The sequence below is a fragment of the Micropterus dolomieu genome, linkage group LG18 (genome assembly GCF_021292245.1).
Source record: "Micropterus dolomieu isolate WLL.071019.BEF.003 ecotype Adirondacks linkage group LG18, ASM2129224v1, whole genome shotgun sequence".
In the NCBI taxonomy this organism is placed as follows: domain Eukaryota; kingdom Metazoa; phylum Chordata; class Actinopteri; order Centrarchiformes; family Centrarchidae; genus Micropterus; species Micropterus dolomieu.
Genome location: NC_060167.1, coordinates 21,902,789 through 21,926,131, shown reverse-complemented (window position 1 = coordinate 21,926,131; position 23,343 = coordinate 21,902,789). Strand labels below are relative to the sequence as shown.

Genomic DNA, 23,343 nt, shown 5'->3' with positions numbered 1-23,343 from the left:
AGAAAAGTCTTATTTACACTGTGTAGTTTTTAATGTGGACTACTTAATAAATTTCCTTATGCATAAGATGTATGTGTGTTTATATATATTTCTGTCTGTCTTGAATCCATCATTATATTTATTCATATAACTGCTGCTTTTATCTAAAGCGACATACAATTGCTATGTATATCAGAGGTTGCACGCCTCTGGAGCAACTAGGGGTTAAGTGTCTTGCTCAGGGCACATTGTGAGTGGGAGAGTGGTGGTGGATGTCACAGTGGGGACTTGAACCCAGGTCTCTCACACCAAAGGCATGTGTCTTATCCACTGCCCCATCACCCCCCCCTAAGAATCAGATGCCACAGCATAATACAATAGAACTACATGAAAAATACCACTTCGTTCCTCCAACAGAGGGCATTACCTTGCTGTGTGGTTGATACTTGTATTATGAAGTATGGGTCCCTACTGGTGTGAGGTGAGTCACTGAAGCGTTTTAAATTGAATTGTTGTTGATGTTTAATATACATCTGTTCTTTCCCTCTCGCTGTCCCCTCAGAGGCCATCAGAGAAATGTCGCTATGTGGTGGGCAGTGTCCTGTGTGAGGGTGAAGAGAAGCCAGACGAAGAACTACAGAAGCTGTACGAGAAGTTTGGCTTCAAGGTGTTTTCTCTGCCTGAAGTGAGCCACGCTGTGACCACCAGCTTCCCCTGCACCACCCCTCTGTCTCACGTGCTGGGACCTTACAGGGTCTACCCCAGGCTCGCTTCCTACATCGAGGTACAGACAATATGACAGTATGTTAGCACAATGTGGATACAGCTGTCATCGCTGGAGTCACTCCATGGCTCTTTTTGCCACAGAGTATCTTAAATAAGTATAAGCTACATGAATGAATCAGGATTTATTCTTACTGTTAATGAAAAGTTATCCCTTTGTAGAAACTTAAGCTTTGAACATTGTGCATGTCTCCAGTGTTTGCAGGATGTCGCTTTCTATAATAATGACTTGCTTTTTGCCCGTCTCCCACCTGAAATAGTAAGACAGGAGTTTTCTTCTTTTCTCTTCCTTATGTCCTTTTTTATCTCACTCGATGGTAATCATCTTGTGGTCATATCTTTCCTCTTTAGTGCTTCCTGTTTGTCAAAAAACCCTCACTCGTGCTGTTTAATTCATAACGAGAGCAGATGAGGTCTTTTAAAGTAGATTAGGAATAGATGAAGTTGTAGGAAATGAAGGTACATCTCACTACCGTGACCCATTTGCTGGGTTCCATGTCCCCAGGACAAGGCCTCAAAAAGCTATTGACATTTACTGATGACATTTACACACATGGATTCATTTAGGGGCATCCCACTGCATGAATAATGCTGTGCTTGTGTGTGAGCGCTTGCACGTGCGTGCTCGCACATCTGTCCATCTGTTTATTTAAACTTAATCTCTTCACAGGAGGTAAAAAGGATCCACTTACTAGTTAGAAAATGTTCCATTATTTCAAGAAAAAAATGCAGGACTTTTCTAACACCTTTATTATTAATTGTTTCTTTCATTTTTTTTTTTCCTTATATTCATGGCAGTGGGAGACACGGTGTTCACACCAAAGGCAAGAGGGGTCACATTTGAATGCGGATATGCATTAGTATTCTTCTCTAATTCTGTGAACCTTTTTTTATTTTCTCAGTAAACTGCAGTGTTTGATTTGCCTGCACAAACCCAGTGCATCATCAGCATGTGATGGTGCCATTATGCCATAGGAGACGTGCTTTACTGTTGAGTCCTCCATCTGTTGTTGTCTTGTGTCGAGCAACAGAAAGTAAAAGGGGCAAGGACCCTGTCCATAGCACCGTTTATTGGCTGTATTCAGCTCGGCCAGTATATCAAAGCCATGCTAAAGATAGCCTGTGTGTCGTAGACAGACCATTTCACGAAGGTCTCAGTTGTATGTTGTATTGTTGACTTTCATCCTGGCCTTGTCCCAGAGAGAAATTCTTGGCACTGATGACAAAGCTGTTTTTTTTATTTGTTCAAAACAACACAATAGCTATACAATATAATGTCGGATGAGCTTAAAAATTAACACTGTCTTGTGCTGCCCAATTTGGATCGGCTAATTCCCCATGTACCACAGTCCTTGCTGTGTGTCTCCTCTGATACACATAGTCACCAGCTGCTTCTTTTCACCTGCCCTGAGGGAATTACACCCAGATATCACCCCCATGCAACCAGGCAGCTCGACCAACCAGTAGGAGTTGCTAGTGCACTGACAAGGAAATGATCCCCCACTGGCTTCCCACCCAGCAAACACTGCCAGGAATTTAACTTTGGTCACAAAAGCATGGCTTAGAGGTGCTCTACTGAGGATGACTGGGACACTGAGACTTTATGCATTTTTACACACGTTTTTTAATACTTTTTTAAATTTAGGTTGGAGTAGTGATATTAGTCCTGATCTGTAAATTCTAATCCTTAAAGAACCCCTGTCTGGTCTGCTTATTTTTGTTTACCAGCTTTCTCCTCTCTTTTGCAGTTTGGTCTCTGCGGCACTATGCTTACATACAACATCCCACATCAGAGGGCAGGACAAACTCTAACATGTGCACTGACACAAACTAAACAGTCTGAAGGCATAGGAATAGCATCCCTCTGTGTTAAAATTTTGTAGTATTCCCTTTGAGGCTCTTGTGCTGTTACATAATCATGGCCAGTGTCAGTGTGCATCTTTTGTGAGCTCACAACTGTGGCTAGTTGATGTCACTGTCGAGAAAGCATCAGTTTTTACTCCCTTGTCTGCCATAAGGCCGAAGTGCTTGTCTCAGTCCATCATTAGACCCAAGTGCTGTGACAGGTCGTTAAGGAGGTGCTCTTGTACAGTAGATGGGCTAATAACACACTAACATCTAGTTTGAGCTGTGGAGTGGTGCACTATGCATACCAGCTACAGCGAGGCTAATGAATAATGGAGCATGGTTTAGAGAGGCTTGGTGAGAGGGTGGTATGTGAATATGCTAGAAATGTATGCCTGTACACTGTACGTATGATTAATTGAGTAGGTTTATAATATTAGGGGCTTTGAAATAGGGAAACACTTGTGTGACGTAGCTTTGTGCTCGGTATCTGCTGTGGGACCACAAGGTTCTACTTAATCTACTGACAAGCTCATGCTAATCTATGTACAAACAAGAAGTAAAATTTACACCTGCATTGTTAGATTTCTTTTTGGCCGTTTAGTGGCAGTGCAACAAGCTTTGATATTACAAAGTATGGTTAATGTAGTAACTATGTATTGGCAAACAGTTGCACCTCAAGCCTCCAGAGGACAAAGAGCAACATTAGCATTCATTTGAAGCCATAGTTTTGGCCATCTGGCAAATTTTAGTCTGATATCCACAATTTTTAGCTCTGTTTTGGTCTTCACCATCTCTGTGTATAGTGCAGCTTCAATTCTAATCCAAAACACGTCTTTTTGTCAAATTCAGCAAATATCTCCTCATGAGTTGCTAGCTGTCCGTTTTGTGCTTGCACTGAAAACAAATCTGGTGTTTTACGCACAGCCCTGGCTCTGTAAATAGGAAACATACATAGTGGTCTGCACCCTGCTGCACAACACTATTCCAGCCATGATTTGTTTGTCAGGTAATGTTAAATGACTTGCCCACAGACATTCAGCTTACTTTCTAGCTTGCTAAGACATGCTGTTGTTGTATTGTAAGCTATAATAGCAGGAGAGTTGTGAGTATTGCCGTTTGGAGTGGGTGTGCTGGCTCTGGGACCATCTTGTCTGCTCTGCATGTTAGCTTCACAGCAGCAGCAGCTGTAGCAACAGTTTGCTAACCCACAGCTTAGCTAACGTTAGTTACATTACTTGCTATGTCATTATTCGCTCTATATCATGGTATTTGTCATGGAATTGGATTCCTCCAGAATCGCTTACCCCACCTTTAAGCCTTTAAATTTTCAGTCAACTTATGCAAACCAGTGCCTCCAGCGACACTGGGGAGGCCAGATTGGTGAGGTGGGCTTTACTGTCTGGCTCCCGGCCCAGCCTTCAGCTTGAAAGTGTTTTCTCACAGACTCTGGTATTCCTCCTGTAGTGCTTCAGTTATCAGAGAGCAGGTTAAGTGCATAACTGCCCTTTTTCACTTCAACGCTTTCTCTCCAGTCCAACAGTGCCATCTCCACGCCAGCTTACTTTGCCTTATCTCTTCTGTGGACACATACGCTAACACACACACACACACACACACACACACACACACACACACACACACACACACAAAGGAGGTATAACTGTTTCTTAAAATATCTGAATTAGGTGATAGGTGTTCTCTGTGTTAAATCCTGATGTTTTTAATGGGCTGTTAATCTGAGGGTATCAATGAACTTATGGTACCAGTTGAATGTCTGAGATATTGGTAATTTGTGTACAGCAGCTGTGTATTCATATTCATGTCAGTCTAAATGACAGCAGTGTGTGTGAGTGGGTATGAGCACAGGATGCTTGGGATTGTATCATCTCCCAGTTTAAAAAAAGGCCGTCGGAAAAGACGCCAAAATGAACAGATAAAGAAGTAGCTGTCACACTATATTAAAGGATTTGGACAAACTCTGTTTGATCTTTGTGAAAGCGCCTTTTCAGGACCAAAATAATGAAAGTGAAACAATCACCGTGGTGCTATTTTGGTGGCTGCGTCAAACAAAACTCAGAGTAGTCCCCTTGAGCTGGAACAAGATGAGAAACTGATCGCTCGCGTCCATTTTAGTAATCCATTTATCTGAATCAAGTTTAAAACATCATGAAAGCATTATTATTCTTTCCCTCATGTCCCTCTATACTCCATCAGATATGCTCCTGCATGTCTTGGACTCTCAAGTACGAGCTGTCAGCTGATCCTCCACCTGTGGTTGAATTGGACCGGGTAAAAGAGGAAGCAGCTGGAAAGACCTGGTAAAACCAAATGTGCATTCTGGATGAACTGGGAACTTTTGGCTGTGGCCTTGTCCACGAGGTCTTGAACTCCAGACATCCTGTTTGAACCTTCCTCCTCCTGGGCTGCTAAACTATAATATACAGCAAGACAAGCTTATTCGATATAGTTTATAATCTGTAAAAGCAAGATGAATATCTTTTTTATTGCTGGCACGTATCTCCCACTGTGGTGAGGTTGAGTTTCTCTGTTATTTACTGGCAAAATGGAGGCGATTCCTATGTCTGTTTACACCTCTTTAGTTTGTGGCACCTTCATGCTCTACCGCTGCAGTGTTGATTCCTCACCTCCATTCTGCTCATGGTTTATTCACTAGCCACTTTCTCATCTTCTTTGATGTTTTTATTTGTTGAATTAAATATAGAAAATTTTCTTTTGCTTGTCCACAGCATCTATATTTCATGCAATGGGCTGATTAGGGGTTAGCCAGTGGAACTGTACTGATTTCAGGTGTATCCACCGTGTAAACAACTGAGATGTCCATCGCTCTGGTTAGATTGTTCTGTGGGTGAGTATAAATGTGTCTTTTTTGCACTGCGATGGTTTACAAAATTAATTCAGAACTATGGAGTTTGGTTTGTATTCTCCTGTACAGTCGTTGAGGTTTACTCTCATCAAATCAGAATAGTCTTTGTTTCTAGAAAACTCTATTCAAAGCATATTCCATCTTCTTTGTCTGTCTTGTCCCAAGTGTGTGCAGCTGATAAACTATATGCTGTCTGTCAGTCAACCAGCAGGATAGTGAATGGGGAATTAGGACACTCCTGTAAAACAACTGTGCTTCCACCACCCACTGTAGCGCAGTCCTGGTCTCTCTGTGTCTCTACTGAACACACATCCACAGAAACACGCATACACACAGAACATTTATTAATAATAATCCTAAATCATGTTACATGGTTTTAACTTATGAATTATTTTCCTCTCAACATCAGGTGAAGGAATCCTCCCACTCACTGCCTCACTTCCCAGCATTTCTGAAAATCATGCCTTTTATTGTACCGCTCATTTTCTGTCATCTAGCTGACAGAGCTGAGTTCAGGTACCAGTCTGAGGAATGAGTTGTGCAGATAACAACTCATTTTTGGCTTTGTTCTACAGAATATTGACACCACACACAGAGAACCCTCTGGGCTCATAGATAGGATAGCTTCTTAAATTCTCTGTGCATGTTTGGGTTCAAGGGTATCTGATTATCTATTCAGGATTATTTTGAGGTATTGTTGTTGTAGAGATTGTGGTTTATTCCTTTTTGTTCTGCCTTTACCATCTGTCTCATTGTGTGAAGTACATAATAATGCAATATGCTAATAGGCTTTACTTTCCTAATTATTTTGGATGGATGCAGGTTGTTTTCAGCTGCAGAGAGGGTACTTAACAAGAGATGGTTAACCGGTAATATTTTGATGTAGGCAAAGCGGCCAATGCATCTGAGTAAATGCTCTGCAATTACTTCAGTCTTTCGAAGGTATGCTTGTAGTAAAATATTTTGGAGAGAATTTTTCTGTTGTTCCTACTTAACAAGTGAGACAAACCCACAGATGAATTGTTACACGCAGTTTGAAGCTTACTTTAGCTCACTTCATCTGTGGGATCGAAAAGCAGCTCTTCGGCATATGGTACCTTCAAACTGCAAGAAATGAAGAAAGCATCCATGAGTTTGTCTCACCTGGGAAAATGGGGTAAAATGCTTTTTTACAAAACAAAACTATAATGCTCCCTTTAAACTTCCTGCCCAGTGACACAATGTTAACCCCCATGAGGCAGTCTTATGCTTTCAATCAGTAGACCACAGACCTAAATGCAGCATTGTTGGTCCACACTGTACAGTATTATCAGACAAGATTTGGGTTTACATGGTTCTACATTGACCCTCCCAGCTCCTTTTTGTCAGTCAATGAGAACTTTAAACCAGCCCAAAGGGAAATGGAGACAGTGGGGAGGCGTGGCAGGATTCTACATCTTTAATGCTTCCTAGGCATAGGGCGCGGACTCTCTTAACTGCTCTCTGTTGAGCGATTTCTGCGTGGGATGGTGCAGAATGGCAGGGGTTGTGGCTGCGATGGCATCAAAGCTTAGGAAGCAAAGTGAGACTCAGTAAGTGATGTGGGAGTCTGTGAGCGAGCATTTGTTTCTGTGACTGATGGCTCGGGAGCTTGGTGAAAATTGGAGTTGGAGGAGGCACATGCCTGTCTGCTCTTTGTGTCTGTGTGCTTTAAAATGCAGGGTGTGGTGAGAGCATGATAAGTCTCCTTCATTATTAATGCTGTCATTCCACAGCATTGTTCCCTCCATTACATTTTTTTATTGGTTACCCCTTCTTATTTCTTGAGGGCTCTCAATAATAATAATAACCTTTTTATAATAACAGAAAGCAACAGTCTAGGGGTGAAGGCAGCCTCTGACCTGCAATTCTTCATATCGTGTGTTTACAATTAATATGGCTGGTTATCCCTTCAGTCTGCCATTTGACAGTCTGTGGAGGAAACACTTGGCTGTTGATGCACGAGGCTATATTTAGACACCAATGACGCTGATGACAGTTTCATCACTTGTTTCTTTTCTTTCCTCTAAAGAGTTTGGTATGATCCGCCGAAGCGCTGTGTACACACTGGGCTCTTTCATGTAATGCCTGCTTTCCTGTTTGCTTTGTCAGACTTTCTTAGAATTCCTGCAGCTTTAATAATAAGTTATTATCTGTTTTCCATCCAGAGCCTTGTCCTTGGTCACATCTAAACCTCATCTACTGCTTAACCTCCTTATGCCTTAGAGAAATTGTTCACATCCTTTTAAGGCTTCCATAATTGAGAATCAGTAGCTTGAATCTACATTTTCATGCATTTGGTGATGAAAGCTTAATCTGGACTTTTCCAGTGATGGAAAGTAAGTATATTATCTCAAGTACCATACTTAAGTATAATTTAGAGGTACTTGCACTTTACTTCCCATTTTATGCTAAGTACACTACATTTCAGAAGGAAATGTACTTCATTTCTCCATTACATTCATTTGATAGCTATAACTAGTGGTTACTTTATTTGCAGATTATGATTTTACATACAAAAACATTTGGTCAACACATCAAATGTGATGTATTTTTATAGATTAAACCACCCAAAAGTATATAATGTAATTTATATTAGCTCCACCTCTACTAGATTTGGTTTGCTGATTACATGTTAACACATCAGTAATAATTAAAGCTGCAAGCAGCGTTGAGCTGGCCCTCGCTCCCATGCATGCCTCAGGTGCAGCGACGGCTGGGGCCTTTACATTGCACGCCAGCTGACACGGCTCTGGAGTTAACAATGCACAAAGGTTGGTTGAGGTATCAGTTACTTATTCAATTCAAAGTGGCTGACTTCTGGTTGGGTTTAGGGTATAGCTCTCAAAAAACAGCTTCCTGTTTAATTGCAAATAATTACTCACCAGCATTTGACAATAACTTTGAGATGGATGTGGTCAAACTGCTATGAGGAGCATATGTTCTTCTCTATGGACATTTTTGTCTGCTAAGTGGTAAAAATTTAAATGAGGCATAGGAAATGAAGTTAGAAACATGTTCTTTCCGGATGCCAGTGCAAGGCGCTATCACTAAGACTGGATATTGACATGTCAGTCTCTAAGAGGTTTACTTGTGAATTCGGGGACAGATCTGGCCATGTCTAGTCCATTTACATGCTACTTCCTTTTTCTTGGTGAAACGTCAATTCAGCACCACACCATTGACATGCCGTTTGATCAATCAAAAAAAGCTTCAGAATTAACATCGCTCTTAAGATTGCCCTTCCAACATTTGAGGTCGATTGGGTTAAAGCTCTAGGAGGAGTTCTTCAACATATGGAGAGTGTAAACGGGTTGAAATTTCATAAATAATTCAAAATGCTTGCGTATGGTTTGTTCTGTCTTCCTCACTTGGGTGTTTTTGAACTGAATAGTAACGGCAATCATGCGAATGAATAAAATACTTAATAAAATATCTGTCTAAGTTAAATGCAGACTTTCATGCTAATGAATAAAAACACAGACGTTAGATAGACTAAAGATCCATTTTGTGATCGTTATTATATTGTATTCCAGCAATCTGGTAGAGAGATTGTTTTAAACATAGTTTTAAATCCCGCGGGAGAAATTCCTATCCACTGCTGTTACACTATTAGACAGGCTATAAACTCCTGTTACTTGTATGCTTGCCTAGTATGTCCATGCTGTTGACATACAGGCAAGCATACTGATTGAGATTCACTCAGCTTGTGTGTAGGCCTATGGGTAAGCTGGTGATCATCATGTATAGTTTCCTTTCCTTTTGTCTTTTTGGGGTGAAAATTTTAGCACCAGTCCGGGGACAGCAGATGGACAGCCATTTGCTTAATTCTGGCACATTGTATATTTATGTATTATTTATGTGCATTGTCCCTGTCAAATAAGCTTGAAATTAAATAAAGAGTATGTTGTATATCTTTTATCCTTATTCCGCTATAAAAATAGATATAACTATGATATTATTGTGTCTCAGCTGGCAGGCTCTGTGGACGTCTGCCTGCCACTGATGCTTATCCTGTTACGGTGTGGGGACAGAGTGGACCCAAACGCAACACTCGGGCAGAACAGGCTTTATTGAAGGGGAAAAAAGGGATTGAGGGAGTGGAGGTGAGGGAGAGGCAGACGCCGGGGAAACACGGGCAAGGGGAACCGAGGAGACTGAGACAAGGGAGCCGGGAGGACGCCGCGGGAAAGGTCCGAGGGGAGAGGGCAGGGTGGCGAGCCCAGCTGATGGAACGGAGGACGGAGGTGAGTGGACCTGAAGGGGAGACAGACAGACAGACAGACAGGGTTAGGCACAGTGGGAACAAAGCACAGGGAAACAGAAATGGTCGGAGAATACTCAGGGGCTAGAACGATGAGGTAGCACCAGGTTAGGAGCAATGACGATCAAGCAGCGATGGAGTGGAGAAGTACTGTTGGAGATGAGGCTGATTGCTGGCAGGTGTGGCAGGCAGAGGAGGTGGCTGACGAGATGTAGGTGCGGGTCGTTGGCTGGGCTCAGGAGCGAAGGGAGAGAGAGAGTGAGAGCGCACACTGTGGAGGAGACACAGGGAGGCAGGCGGAGTACAGGGAAAAAAACAGGGAAAACATACAAGAACAAGAATCACAGACAAAAAAAGGGAGAAATAACCAGGACACTCACTGTCAGCCGGGCTGCCACGTCAACAGGGCCCCCTCCTCAACGGACGCCTCCGGGCGGACCTCCCAGTTGGCCGGGCAGGGCTTAGCAGAAGTTTGTCAGGGGGAGGAAATCGCACTGGGGTCCGGCTGGCGGGGGTGCAGGGTCCAAAATTTACCGAGTCACAGAAGCTTCAGAGAGGGGGTCAGGGCTGGGAAGGGTCAGGCGGACGTACAGGGCAGGGCACCTCCCCAGAGGCCGGGGATCAGGAGGGACAGGTTGGTGGCTAGCTGCGCTAGCAGGCTGGGGACCAGGACCAGACTGGGGGCTAGCCGGCTGGGGATCAGGGGGGACGGGCTGGAGGCTAGCGGCGCAAGCAGGCCAAGGGACAGGCTGTGGGCTAGCGGCACTAGCGGGCTGGGAATCAGGACCAGACTGGGGGCTAGCCGGCTGGGGATCAGGGGGGACGGGCTGGAGGCTAGCGGCGCAAGCAGGCCAAGGGACAGGCTGGGGGCTAGCAGGCCCCATGCTAAGCCCAGCATGAGTCGCACTGGGGGAATTCAGAGCCGATAGCAGGGGGATCCCTTGAGACGACCCACCTCCCAAACCAGCCCAGCCATACCAGGAGCATTCAGTAGGCGCAGTTATTGGTCCAGAGCCTTCTCAAAGCAGGCTAGCGCGTCCAGTCTCTCGTGCAAATCCATAGTCCTTAAGTCCCAAAGGAGATTGTCCATGACGGTTCTCACCTGGCTCAGGTCCTCCGGGGAAGGGCTAATGTCTGCCGGATCCATTTCCGGTCCGGTCCAAAGATCGTGGGGTGAGCAGAGCACAGGCTGAGGTAACGACCCAGACGCAGACTCCGGCAGGGGAGGCAGGGACATGCTCGGGGACTCCTTCACGGGCGAAGGGGATATGGTGTGGAGGAAGCTAGCGTCTGAAGGGGGGACAAGATCCCTCAAACGAGGTTCAGCCACCAAAAGCTGTCGGGCCCTGGCAAGAAAAGCCTCCCTAAGGCTGTCGCTGATGGCTCTCTCCCACAGGCCCATCAGCTTAAGGAAGGCTAGAAGCCTGTCCTCAAACTCTGTGGAGTTGGCGAAGGGGGGTGAGGGCGAGCGTGCTGGATCCATGTTGGCTTGATCGTTCTGTTACGGTGTATGTGCCAAACCAGCAACACATAGACACACGCACACAATAGAATAAACAAATGTATTTGCAGCGATTTCCCTATTAAGTGTGGAAACAATATAGGATATAGAAATAAAAATGAGTCTTGGAGAGAGTACAACATGTTTATTATTTTGTTCTTCATTATCACTGTCCTCCCGCACATTGGCAGAAATTGCTGCAGAATCCATGGTGGGGATCTTCAGAAGATATCCCCTGCAGCTCACCTCTTCCAACGTACCCTGTGTTTATAAGAAAAACAGAACATAATCATGCTCTTGATCTGCTCTCATAAAGTGTTTAGATTTGTTTTTGTTTCAGACAGTCTTTTTTGTTAGCAACAAGTGACTTGCTCAGCACAGTAGGCTATACAGTGCATGTGTTATTTTTTAAAGACACTGATGTGTTCCTTTGGTAAAATCAAAGAAATAAACCACTATAGTCTGTTATCATAAATTGCTATAGGTAATGTTGAGCTAATATTTGCTAACAAACGTCTAATTGAAACGCTGTTGCAGTGTTAAAGTCATCACAGGTTTCATCAAATAGGCTACATATAGCCTACGTTAACGTCAGGGACACAACAATAAGATCCAGAAATCTGCAAAGTATATCTATTGCCAAAATCGTAATTACGATTTTATATATAGTTTTTCAATTGACTGCACTCACCCTTGGCTCCAACACGTTCTCCTTCTGTGGCTGCTGCTGCTGCTTCTTCTCTTGATTAAGACCAGATTGCAAACAACGTTTAGTGGCATACCGCCATCTACTGTACAGGAGAGTGGAACACGCACATAATTCGCTATTTCCATTTTGACAATTGAAACTATGTTTAAAACAATATGTCTACCAGATTGCTGGAATAGCATTGTAATAGCAATATATGTTCAAAAACACCAAAGTACGAGGTAGAAACTAGTGGAAGGCACCAGGCGGGAGGGCATGAGACGGGTCATACCTGACTCGACCATATCAGCCAATACAAAACAACCTGTCTGAGGAGCATGCCAAGTCTTGTGAGGGTTTGACTATCCCTAGCCATGTGACAGCTTAAAGGCTTTAGGGGGCGCTATATGTATATATGCGCTATACACCAATGTGCAACCCTCAATCTTAAAAAATGACATCAAATTGAAACATTGCCCGTTCGAGTCTGGCTGCAAAGTTTCATGGCTCTTTGAGCATCCGAAAGGCCTCAAATATCTGTTTAAAAAATTGAAAATGACGCAGGAAATGCTTCCTGACTTCCTCATTAAAAAGCAGAGATGTAGATTTTGTAATAAGAGCAATAATCCCACAAAATCTTATGATAATCAAAGTTTGTCCAAAACATAGTGTTTGTTTAGGGGCACTTTTGAGCCCCCTGGCCACGAGTCCCACCAGTCCTTAAGTGTGTGCAAACATTCGTGTGAATTTGAGTATCCTAGGACAACGAAAAATGAGTTTCCTGGGGAGAAAAAAAATAATCTGAGCAAAAACAATAGGTTCCTTGCACTTTGTGCTAGGACACAGCTGGTGCCCTTGCACTTTTGTGCTCGGGCCCTAATAGTCCAGTAATGTAATATATACAATAATATTACAAGATGATAGGAGCTATTCTGCTTCCTGCCACCTGCCACCATCTTATATACAGTCTGCAACATGCATTTTACTGACAGCCGTTTTACCAATGCAGCGGCGGAGGCAATGATATCAGAAGTCTTTAAATACAGTTCAACAGAGTAATAGACCCCCCACACCCCCACGGTAAAGTAAGCGCACCATATTACGTAGTGGGAGTTATCATGTGCAGTGCGTGACAGGACCATCGACTGTATGATTGATAACAGCTGATACGCGCACATTAGTTTCTATCATGGGTAAGTAATAGCTACTCCTGCCAGACAGTAAAGTGTAGTAAACTTTACAGTGTAGTGATGTTAACACAGCATATCTGAATACTTCTTCCACCAGTGGGGTTTTCTAATCTGGACACCCAGTATGCTTATTTTCAGTTTCAAAAACTTTAATAAACCTGTTTTGTTTTTTTATACTCTGTGAGATTACACCTTAAAACCATAGACTGTATATAAGAAGTGGACGTAGTCATCGTGACGTCACCCGTTGGTTTGTGGACTAGGTGCATCTGTAATTCACGTAAACTGTCATTTTTTCGCCCCTCCCTCTGCATGCAGCCATCTACTCACAAACTCTCAAGAAGAGGTGCTGGTTCGACACTGTTAAAAACCTGGCTTGTAAAAAGAAAAACACGGTTCAGTCAGTGTTTCCCACACATACACTTTACTTCGGCTGTCCACCCAGGTTAGACGACACATTGTAGCTTTTATCAGAGAAACACAGTGATTACGTTACATATCGCGACACTGTGGATATTTTACAAGAGCGGACCAGGTAAAGCGACAGTGAACACACCAGTCAGATGTTATTTATTAGCTACCACGTTGGTTTTGTTTTGATAGGCTACATCGTCAACAGGCCTCCTCAACATGCAGCTCAGCAGCTGCTGTGAAGGGAATCACCGGAGGAAAAGTCCAGAAGACAAGTTCTGTTTCTTTTCTGTGACTTTATACAGCCGAGCCTACTACTGATGGAGAAAGTCACCAAAGCGGACATGGAGGGAGAGAGAGACAGTAAAGCCCCTTTTCCACTGCACGGTAACAGCTCGACTCGCCTCGACTCTACTCGCCTTTTTTTGGTTTTCCATTGTGTAAAAGTTGTACTTGTACCTGCTACCAGGTACTTTTTTTTCATATCTCTGTCTTATCTGTCTTTACATTCTGAGTAATATTGAAACGTTTTAACTTAAATCAAGAGACAGCTGTTTGTGCCTCGCAAGTGTCTGTGTCGCATTGAACATTATGTTGCGGCAGTTGTGTGTAGCATCGCTATGACGACCAGCTACATTGAGGGGTGCCATCTCTGGTTACTATCTGCAATTGAAAACGGAGGACGGCCAAACTGAGTCGAGTAGAGTCGAGGCGAGTTGAGCTTGTACCGGTAATGGTATATTTTATGCCGGAAATCTGCCTAACAATACCGGGATATGACTTTTTGGCCATATCCCCCAGCCCTACTTCACAGCGCCAACAACCCAGAGGAAGAGCCATGCACTAACACTACAGTAAAGTTACTTACTGTGGTCTTATTATTATAAAGTGTGACACAATCTCGTTATAATAATCAGTCCAGCTCACTAACCGTTTCGTTATCATCCAATACATTTAGCTGTGCTGATATTGCTGAGCCTCAGGTGAAAGATACACAGATAGTAAAGATAGTTACTGAAAGCAGCAGGCGAGCTAACGCTGTGGCACTTTGGCTAAATGCAGTAAATATACCGTGATCATGTAACAAGCATGGGTTATTTAATTTAATTTATTAGGATCCCCATTAGCTGTAGCTGAAGCAACAGCTATTCTTCTTGGGGTCCACACAGACACAAAACTCTATACAGTTTAGTACACAATTACAAAAAGTCACACACACTAACACAACAAAGACAATACAACCATACACAAACACGATACAACACACTAGATTAGTTCAACCTGAGTTTCCAGCATGTTGTGTGAAGCTGTCTCCCTGCCTGTCTATAGACGCTGTCACCTTTTTTCCGGGAGGATTGTGCGATATGTGGCTGGCTGTGCTGAATGAAATAACGTTACGGAGCCGGTGTTGATCTGCCTCTGAGACGGGAATGTGGAAGTAACAGAACCTGAACATGTCTGTGTGAAAAGCCACAGCCTGCATGCTGGTGTTCCTGCGTATATTGCAGGATTTCTGTAAGAAAATGGTTGTGTTTCGGATTATTCTCGCTCATGAGTTCAAGTGAGCACGCATACGAGCACACGCCTGGTAGCAATCTAAAAACTGCACCGCTAGTGGCCGCTGAAAACTCCAAAATGGCCCTTTTTAAGTGTGTATGATATACCACACCCCCTTTGTATAGATCCTAGATTTGGATAAGGAAAAACTCTACAAACAATCTTTTAATGGGGACAAAAAGAGACACCTATGGAACAGAGGAGGGATCTCTCTTCCAGGACACAGAGACATGTAATGGCTGCTGTGGATACAGAATAGGCAGTAAAATTACAATCTGGAGAAACTTGATGACAACTATTTAGATCTGGGAGAATAATCCGTGGTCTTTCATTATTTCGTTTTAAAACCAAAACGGAAAAACAAAGCATCTGCGTTTTGTTCGGTCTATGACCGGTGTTGTATCCCTACTGGTTTTCAAACTAACTGGCTGCTGTACACGTACGCCTGCTGTTTGCAACAGCTGTGGTCTGCATCAGGCTTCATCCAGCCAGAGACAATGATCACTGACCGTCCGCAGCGTACCATGTCATTCCCGCGACCTCCTCTCCTTCGCCCTGTATGGTCCAGTGCCCCGCTCCCTCTCCAGTTAACCTACTATGGATTGTGTTTCCAGTGGAACCGGTGCACTGGACGGTCAGTGGTCGTTCCCTCTGGCTGGATGAAGTCCGATATTCCTGATTTTACACAGAGCCTAATCCACATGTCCGCAGCGCCGCAAAACTTTGTAAATTCTTCCATCTCACGAAGAAAATAAAGGTCAGGTCAAAACAGTTTAGGGAAAATTACCAGAACCTTTTAATCCGTGTATGATTCATTAATATACAGCTCGCCGATTTAACTAAAACCTAACAGTTAATGTTTGCTGTGTACCATTGGATGTACTGACAACTATCATTGAATTAATTTGATACTAAGGAAACCTTAAAAACGGAGGATTCTCAGGCAACTTCTGAGGCGTTCCTGTTCCTGTCCCAGCTGCTAGTGAGTTACAAATTGAACGGTGAGCCTCTTGTTTTTCTAACTAAAAACCCACCTATGTTGATGTTCAAGCTCATCTTAATTACATTTAATCAGGCACCGCCCATGCCCAAGTATATCTGCTGCAGGTTTATCAAGCACTAATGGGACACATTAAATATCAAAATCAATATTTTTTTTCCATTTTAGTTTTAAAACCGTAAAACAAAAACCGATGTCTGTTTTTTGTTGTCTGTTTATCTGTTTTTCTGTTTTGGTTTTAATATGTAAAAAAACTTTTTTTCTGATTTGATTTTGAAACGAAATAATTAAAGAACGAACCATACACGGATTGAGAATCAATCTTCTCATCTAACTCTCGGCAAGACAACAAATAGAGTATTTCCCAGAATGCAGAACTGTTCCTTCAAGTATTTAATGTACCTGCACCTTTCAAGGCCATTTTGTAAACATTTTAGTAGTCCCAGGCTTTAATCATTCTACTAGTCTTGTAACGTTGCCCTGAGGCTCCTATTCTTAGTGACAATCCGCTGATGCACTAAGTGAGGTTGATAGCAGACAGAAGCGTTTGTGGTGTTCTTATTGATTCCTGCTTCCCTCCGGCTCCGGGATACTCTTCCCTCTGAAACTCCAGCTGGGCGTCACACACCATGCTGCCAATTAGACTCTTTCTTGTGAGCGCACTCTGACAGGTAGTGTTTTCACTGACCCGTGCGTTCGTCTGTCTTCTCTACTGTACATGTACACTATTCCCGTTCGGCTGAGGGTTAAATCGGCCTCACACATTTTTCTGAGCCACTCTGCCTCACCCATATTGATATGTGAATAATGGTTGCTATGGCAATATTGTTGCTCTTGCATGGTCTATTTGTATTTTTCGATATAGACCTGCTAATTCTGCATACAGTTTTTTTGTGCATATGAGTGTAAGTGAAGGTTTTAACTTGTCCTCCAAATTCTGTTTCTTTAAATTTGCTTTCTGACTGCTACTGTGACGATTAAGTGCTTTTTCCTTGAAATTCAGCATTGTCCTTCTTTTTTATGTGATCAAAAATCAAGCTCTGACCTTATACTGGTAACTTATAATGGTCTATTTGAATGTGCTGGCCTGTCCTCTTACATTTGCATGAAGAATGGCAGCTTATGAGACTAAGACAGCAGGGCAACTGAAGAGGTTAGATGGCAGAAGCATCGTGCATCCACAGGGTATCTGGTCATTGCCCATCTGGTTGGACAGCCTCTCTTTGGAAGCACCATTACCCTCTCTGCACATGCATGCTCTTACAAAATTGTGTTTGTGTGTGTCAAGTAGCTTGTTCATCAGATAGCACGGAACGGTTTATTGATTTGATTTCAGCTAGCTGAGCTGGCAAGGACATCTTGGCCTTTTAAAAAGAAGTTCATGGCCTTTTAAGAAGAAATTCTCCATAGCAACTTTAGGCTCAGTCTAAATCTGTCTGTTTAAAGTAGCCCAATGTGGAAGAGTAGGTCTGTAAAGATTAGGCCTATCTTTACATCATCATCCTTATACAGGAAGCTCAATGTGGCAGTACACTCAGCTTAAACATGGGCAGGCTGCTGTGTGGACATCTGAAAGAGCAGAGCGAGGAGACATAGGCAACAAAAGAAGAGCATCAATGTCCTCTATACTTGACCTTAGCTGGTTCCAAAACAAATAATCTGAAAAAAATCTACTTCAAACTTACAACGATGTTGAACCAGCAACATAAACTCTGGCCTCGCCCCGAGCCAAAACTTTGTTGCACTTCAGGATGGGCTTAAATTTGACTAAGCATTAAGTCTCTGGTCAGGCTGGACCAGTATGGATTCTGGTCTCTCTGGGCTTTCACTTTTTGGCTTGAGAATCTCTGTTGCACCACTGTTCTTTTATACGAGCCAAGGTTAGTAGCGAGTTGAATTTGCATTCAGGTCTCTTTCTGGGGTTGTGGTCGCTAAGAGGTCTGGCACCGTGTGCAAATTATTTCCAAACCAATAATCATAACATCAACACTTTGACTCAGCAGCATTATACATCTGAACTGCTTAAGAACCACAGAATCAGAATCAGATCTGATTCTACATGCTCAAGATGTGCTTACTTATACAATCATAAAATCAGACACAGGCTACAGTATAGAGAACACATTTATACACACTATAAACAAAAACAATACAGACAGATTGACAGATTGAAGTATTATGTGCAGGTGTTATGTACTTGAGGTAGGTTTGGATTTGGTATACAGTATGTACAATATGAAAATATAACAATATGAACAGCTCTGAAATAGAGAATGATGAATAAATAACCAGTAAACAGTTGGCTGATTAGAAACAGAGTTACTGGGTTATTGCACAGGAATTGTTCCTGACACTGTGAGTCAGAAATCAGCTGTTCATCAGAGTGATGGCTTGTGGGAAGAAACTGTTCCTGAGTCTGTTGGTTTTGGCGTACAGTGCTCTGTAGTGCCTACCGGAGGGGAGGAGCTGGAACAGGTTGTGTCCGGGGTGAGATGGATCTGCAGTGATGTTTCCTGAATGGAGGGCAGGTTTGCACCGACGATCTTTTCTGCCTGACTGTCTGTTGAAGTCTGTCCTTGTCCTTTTTGGTGGCAGATCCAAACCAGACAGTGATGGACGTGCAGAGAACAGACTGGATGATGGCTGTGTAAAAGTGGATCAGCAAGTCCTTAGGCAGGTTGAGCTTCCTGAGCTGGCGCAGGAAGTACATCCTCTGCTGGGCCTTCTTGATGATGGTGTGTCAGTGTTGGGCTCCCACTTCAGGTCCTGGGATATAGTGGATCCCAGAAACCTGAAGGTTTCCACAGCAGACACAGGGCTGTTTTGAATAGTGATGGGGGGCAGAGTGGGGGGGCTCCTCCTGAAGTCCACGATCATCTCAACAGTTTTAAGCGTGTTAAACTCTAGGTTGTTATGGCCGCACCAGAGAGCCAGCTGAACAACCTGAAGTGATGGCCGATGACCATTTTATTGACAGCAAATTTCAGGAGTTTGACAGATGGGCCTCCTGAGGTGCAGTCGTTGGTGTAGAGAGAGAAGAGCAGTGGGCAGAGCACACACCCCTGGGGGGGGGGGCGCCAGTGCTAATAGTCCGGGTGCTGGATGTGATGTTCCCCAGCCTCACCCGCTGGCTCCTTGAAGCAGGAGGGAACTTCACACAGCTCCAGTGATCTGTTGAAGATCTGTGTGAAGATGGGGCCAGCTGGTCTGCACAGATTTTCAGGCAGGATGGTGACACACCAGGCCAGGAGCCTTCCTGATCTTCTGCCTTTGGAGGAGGTAGCTCACGTCCTCGCCTTGTCGTGTGTGTATTGCAGATAATTGAGAGTTTAAAAAAAATGAGCGTGACAAAATAAAAGGAAGCAGTGTTTTGAATGATCTTCATATTTTCTTGCTGTGTGTCACCCCTGGTTTAGCACTCACGCCTGCTTTACAAAAAAGCCTTCAGGATTAGTGACTGTTGTAGATGCTCCAGCAGTGTCATCTCGGTATAACCAAGCAAGACTTGTGGCTCTGTTGGTGAGGAGAGGATGAAATCTGCCTCACTGTATTTTAAATTCTCTCCAAATGTGCACCACTGCTGCAATTTTCACTTCAAAGGTCTCTATACTTGCCCACAATTGATGGTCAAACCATGATCTCCATCTAACACGTAGCCTCAACCTCCAGGTCAGAAGCCTATTGTCCTATAGACAACATGAATCCAGTCCCCTCTATCAGTCAGCCATTCTGCCTCTCTGGCTGTCCTGCAGAGAAAATGCCATAGAGCCTTGCCACTGTAGGTGAGCCAATATTAAATAGATGCCAGATTACTGAGATAGACCCCTCTGGATGGAACATACGGCGGCTAATCCACAACCCTCTGGCTGTGGAGACTCAAGAGAAGAACAGGAGCACAAGTGTCAAAAGAGATCAGCTGCTGACATTTCGTAAAATGTGTTACAAGTATTGCTTTTTTTGTCTCTTAGTTTGTCGCTGTAATGCTGCAGACCTCTTTCTTTGTGTGTTTGTGAGTCTGTTTTACAGAGTATACAATGTCAGATGCTGGGCTTCTGTAAAGTAGCCACACAGACAGACACACGCCTTTGGGCACTCTGTACCAACAACATGGGAAAGGAGTAATATGATGGGTAGAGACGGGGCATACTGTGTTTATGTTGCAAAAGTGGTAATAATATGGTACCACTTTGCTGGATCCTGTTTAAATGCAACTTTTTCAACAATGATACTGTGGTTCTTGTCTCCTTTATTTTGCATTTATGTGGAGTCGGACAGCACACACACTTTGGACAATAAGACTTTGAAAGGGTGTCCAGTAGGCATGGGCCCATATGAGATTTTCACAGTATGATAACCTTAAGCAAAAATATCAAAGTATCGCGGTATTGCAATTACAGCTCTAAAATTTTATTATTATTTGTTATTTTTAAATGTCTCTTTTTCATTCAACACAATATATTTTATTTTTAAGCAACAATATACTGCTGCTAAGAATAATAAGATGCTAATATTATATGATATGATAATATGATAGTATGATATGCTAAGAATAATATCAAATTATATGAAATAATGCTATAAAATCGATTATTGTTATTTCAGTGTTTATGCACATATACACATAAGGGGAGAGAGCATGAGTGTTCCACACACACACACACACATACACACACACACACCCCTGTCTCCGTAAAACACACAAGCAGTGGAAAAAAAGAGCCAGCAGTGTTAAAAGTCGGGATTTTTATAAGACGTACACAATGGTGGAAGACTTAAAAGTATAGACGTGATACCAGCTAAATTTAATTATTGTACTAAATCGCAGAAATGTAGTACTCTGCTCTGTGAAGTAACGTGAGGGGTAAAACTAGCTAATGGTTAGATGGTTAATTAGCCATATTATCTGCCTCGGTAGCAAGCCAATGGTATTTATTTCACCAGTACTTATACCCTAAGTCTCTTAGCTCATTGCAAATGTTCATTTCAATATAATGTTACCTTGAATTTAGCGAAGAGTGATGGCTGGTCCTCTTGTAGATCGGATATCATATTTGTCTTATTGCCTACGTCTTTTTTGATGGGGGTGACTGCTTGCACCAACCAGAGGAGAAGGGATTGTGTTGCTCTCTATGCTGCACACAACCTGAGGGATTCCTGCACTTTCTGTCTTTAACGATGTTAGGGGACGGGACAGAAAGGACCTAAACGCAACGCTCAGAGGGAAGGAGGTTTTATTGAGGGTTCACGGAGGGGGCTAGGGAAGAGGTGAGGTGGACGCCAGGGGACACGGGCACGGAGGACCGAGGAGCAGGCGAGGCACGGGTGGTGAGGCGAGGAGCAGGGAGGAGCCGGGAGGGCGCCGTGGAGGAAGCCCGAGAGGAGAGGACCGGGGGATGAGCCCAGCCGACTGAACGGATGACGAGGGTGAGTGAACCTGGGAGGGAAAACAGACAGAAAGAAAGGGTTAGTGACTGGAGCGACAAATTGCAGGGAAAATGAGAAAAAACAAGGAACATGAGAGCCTGGACGTAGAGGTGGCACCGGGTAAGAAGCAACGACGATCAAGCGAGGATGGTGTGGAGAACCGGGGTTGAAATACAGGCTGGGATGAGGTTGATTACTGGCAGGTGTGGCAGGCTGACAAGGTGGCTGATGAGGTGTAGGTAGTTGGCTGGGCTCAGGAGCCGAGGGAGAGAGGAGGAGAACACAGGGAGGCAGGCAGAGCAAAACAATGGGTGAAATAAAGTGAGAAAAAAGAGGAAGACCAGGACACTCACCGTCAGCTGGGCTGTCCCCACAACAGACGAAACATTAAAAAAAAGGCTGATACCGCAGCAACGGTATAACAGAAAATTTTGGTGTTTATGAAACCTTGACTTTTTCATTCCATGGGATACCTTTTAAACTGGTAACCGGCCCATGCCTATTTCACATCCGAATCCAGTATTTGAACATACAGTATTTTCCATGTATAAGTCTCTGAGAACAAAATGAACAAGGCTCAGTGGAAACCAAAATCACACTGAAAATCAAAGTAAAAAAATGTAAATCACAGGCTGATCCGACTTGATTGACTTTCATCACATCAACTCCTAAAGAGACTCAGTAGTGTGTTTGGCCCCCGCGTGCCTGTATGCACTCCTGACAACGTCTGGGCATGGTCCTGACGAGACGCCAGATGGTGTTTCTGACCTGGATCAGCGCATCCATGAGCTCCTGGACCGTCTGTGGCGCTACTTGGTGGCGTCGGGTGCACCGATACAAAATGACCCAAAGGTCATCAATTGGATTCAGATCTGGGGAATGTGAGGGCTAGTCACTGGCATCAATGACTTCATTATCCACTGCATACACTTTCAGACGGCATGAGGCCGGCCATTGTACTGGGAGGAACCCAGGGTCCACTGCACCAGCATATGGTCTAACCTTGGCTCTGAGGATTTCATCCCAGTACCTAACAGCAGTCAGGATACCGTTGACTACCAAGTGGAGGTTTGTGTGGCCCTCCAAGGTTATGCCTCCGCAGACCATCACAGATCCACCACCAAACTGGTCATGCTGGATGATGTTGCAGGCAGCATAACGTTCACCACGGCGTCTCCAGACTCTTTCACATCTGTCACATGTGCTCAGTGTGAACCTGCTCTCATCTGCGAAGAGAACGGGGAGCCACTGGCAGACCTGCCAATTCATATATGTATGATTCTTGATTCTCTCTGTGATTTATGGAGTTTGCTGATAAACAGATAGCATTACTTGTTTCTGAAGTAACCACTAACTTCTGCTAAAGAGCTGCCGTTATCATCTTAGCGCAGTTAGCTGGGAGCTGGAACCAGTCTGCAGTGTCTGCATGACAGGGTGAGGTACATTTGGACGTATAGGCATAAAGCAAATTCAGCGCTACTGTAAACGCAAATCGGTGTCTGCAACAAGTCCCACCCTATCTTTGTGTTTTTAAATATGCAGAAACAAACGGTACTCCGCTTTCTTTTTCAAGGGAAAATCAAATAAAAAAATGAATATTAAAATTAATCAGTTCTTTGTTGACTGAATGAATCATTTCTGTGTATAAACGATTAATAAAGTACCAGTGTTATGGAAACATCTTTTGTTTTTTTCCGGGCCCAGTAGAAATCTGAAATCTGATCTTCTGGCCCATAGGGCCAGTGGGGGAAAAATGTCATGTTGGACACTGCAGTAGCCCGCTGGAGGTCATTTTG

General features: G+C 43.6%; 1 protein-coding gene across 1 annotated transcript in view; it reads left to right on the top strand.

Moving 5' to 3' along the window:
- Nucleotides 1–23,343, top strand: part of tex264a (testis expressed 264, ER-phagy receptor a) — a 148,152-nt gene that overhangs the window by 11,914 nt on the left and 112,895 nt on the right. The window contains exon 2 of the mRNA XM_046076565.1: nucleotides 542–763. Within this exon, the coding sequence (XP_045932521.1) occupies nucleotides 542–763 (222 nt within the window). The remainder of the gene's footprint in view (nucleotides 1–541; nucleotides 764–23,343) is intronic.